At 35.8% G+C, this 2,260-nt stretch overlaps 1 protein-coding gene across 1 annotated transcript in view; it reads right to left on the reverse strand.

Moving 5' to 3' along the window:
• Positions 1 to 310: 310 nt before the first annotated feature.
• The window catches only part of LOC109371490 (acyl-CoA-binding domain-containing protein 6-like), an 18,464-nt gene continuing 16,514 nt past the window's right edge, over positions 311 to 2,260 (reverse strand). The window contains exon 2 of the mRNA XM_019624045.1: positions 311 to 389. Within this exon, the coding sequence (XP_019479590.1) occupies positions 321 to 389 (69 nt within the window). The 3' untranslated portion in view covers positions 311 to 320. The remainder of the gene's footprint in view (positions 390 to 2,260) is intronic.

The following is a 2,260-nucleotide window of genomic DNA, read 5'->3' on the forward strand; positions in this document are numbered from 1 at the left end:
GAGGGGTGGGGGGTGGTGTCTGTATGTTAGAAAAGGAAAATTGCCAACAGTAGCTCCCATGGTCACTCTCTAAGGAGCTATTCTTATGTAAGGAATGTAGGTCTGTTGTGAACTACTTACATGCCAACATCACGGCGTAAGAATCCCTTAGGAGACTTAGCTAAAAGCGGAATCCGCTTTCAATATCTCTCTCAATTGGCTTGCCCTGAGCAGTCTACAGCAGAGAGATTAATATAAAAATAATTCTTTAATCTGTTCACTACTCTAATTCCTAAACACCTAAGCCATTTCCAACAACCTCATTAGATTCCAAGAATTTCTTACCATTTTTGCTTTCCTTCAAAATCAAAGAAGCTTGGTTTAGCAGTATTGCAATTTCCAACTTTGACCTAAACGAAGGTGGGGGGGAAATAAAAAACTTATTTTTCAAAGAAACGCCAGAGAAACTTTTTATTTTCAAATTTATTATGCATACTTAGTAACTAAAGATTAGAAAATATTTACATCTATATAGAATAACAAAATTTAACATTTTTTTGCAAAAGCAAACAAAAAAAACAAACTTTAAATACAGGCTGCTTGACTACTGCATAAAACAACTGTTATTTAACACTGTAATCCATTAAAAAATTTGTGTGACAAACAGTTGCATTCCTAATTAACAAATTATACATATGACAAATTATAACTATGGATTATGCAATCCTTATACCATTTATAATATAGAAGAATTTTTAAACATGCAATAAACAAGCTTTAAAGTACAGTTTATCAAAATTCATAATATTGTTTATTTATACTGATTCTCATAAAACTAGCAGCATTTTATCTCTCCCAAATTCCAGGATAAAACATTTACAGTGTCCTATTATGAAACCAATCAATATAAATTCAGATGTTGAAAGCTGTGCAAAAAATTTCAAGGGTTTCTCAACAACTATATAAATTCTATCTTTAATAGTCTCTTGTTTGTGGCCAATACTTATTTTTAATCCAGTTAAAATATACAGTAATCATCTTCATTGTGAATAAGCATAAATGAAATTCATACAAGTACAGAATTCACTCTACAGGCCCTGATTCCCACTGCCAGAATCCCCCTTTCCGATGAACTCTCAAAGCACTTACTCTGTTTAGTACAATCTATGACATCACTTTTCATGTTTGGTGTTAGAAAGTATTGTGTAAAAGTCTCATTCTATTAGAACACAGCTTCTAAGAAACCGTTTTTAGCTTAATCATTGCACCTAAAATAGTGCCCAACTTAAGGTAGTAAAAAATGTTTGTTGCATAGAGAATGAATATGTTAGACATACATTCAACAAAATACCTGCTTTCCCTAATGCTAAATACCCCAATCTGCTTCTCCGGACCTTCCCACAGCTCCTATTACTCTTTTACACTTGAATTTTGCTAAAATCAAGCTGATGGTCTACTCACTAACCAGGCTGGTCTACTCAGTGCCTTAGGGATTTTTAGTCTGAATTTGCTCCGTGTTATTCCCCTCACCTGAAATGCCTTCTCTTCTCCCTTCAGCTTTTCAAAATGCTACACCTCCTACTCAAGGTTCGGATTCTGAGAACCCTTTCAGCCCAAAATGATCTCATCCATTTCTGAAACCATAATGATTATCATCTCTGTCGTTTGCTTACAATGAATCACAATTAATCCAGTGTTATGAAAAGGTACACTTACATGGGAGCAGCCCTGCTGTGAAGGGCTGTGGGGGAGAGTGAGAGAGCAGGAGCTGCACTTGTTGAACAAATGCTTCACCTATGTTATGTCAAAGGAGCCACACAACAATCCTGTTAGCTTTGTCATGACAAATTCCTTTTATAAATGAGTATAGAGAAGCTGAGGAGGGTTGTCACAGTTCACAAGTTAGTAAACCCTCATCAGTGGTCAGGATTTGAACCCAGGACTGTTTTGACTCCAAAGTCCCATGTTCCTTTACTATAACATTCACCTTTACATATTATATAGAATCTGGGCTTTAGTTCTGCAGTTTCCACAGTCACCGCAACTATTGGATGGACAGGAATATGAAATGAGATTAACTATCAGACATCATAAAAATAGCAGTTATTACTATTTTTGTTTTTTAACTAGACACCAGCAAGTGGCAGAAACAAATACCGATATCTATTCTCCATTTCTCCTACAATAACAGAATTCTCAGCCGAACATATGGTCATCCAGCTGACGCACCTTCTGCCCCAGCTCAGGGGACTGAATGTGTGGGAAAGTGATAGAACTTTTT

Source organism: Hipposideros armiger, unplaced genomic scaffold (assembly GCF_001890085.2).
Source record: "Hipposideros armiger isolate ML-2016 unplaced genomic scaffold, ASM189008v1 scaffold_573, whole genome shotgun sequence".
Lineage (NCBI taxonomy): Eukaryota > Metazoa > Chordata > Mammalia > Chiroptera > Hipposideridae > Hipposideros > Hipposideros armiger.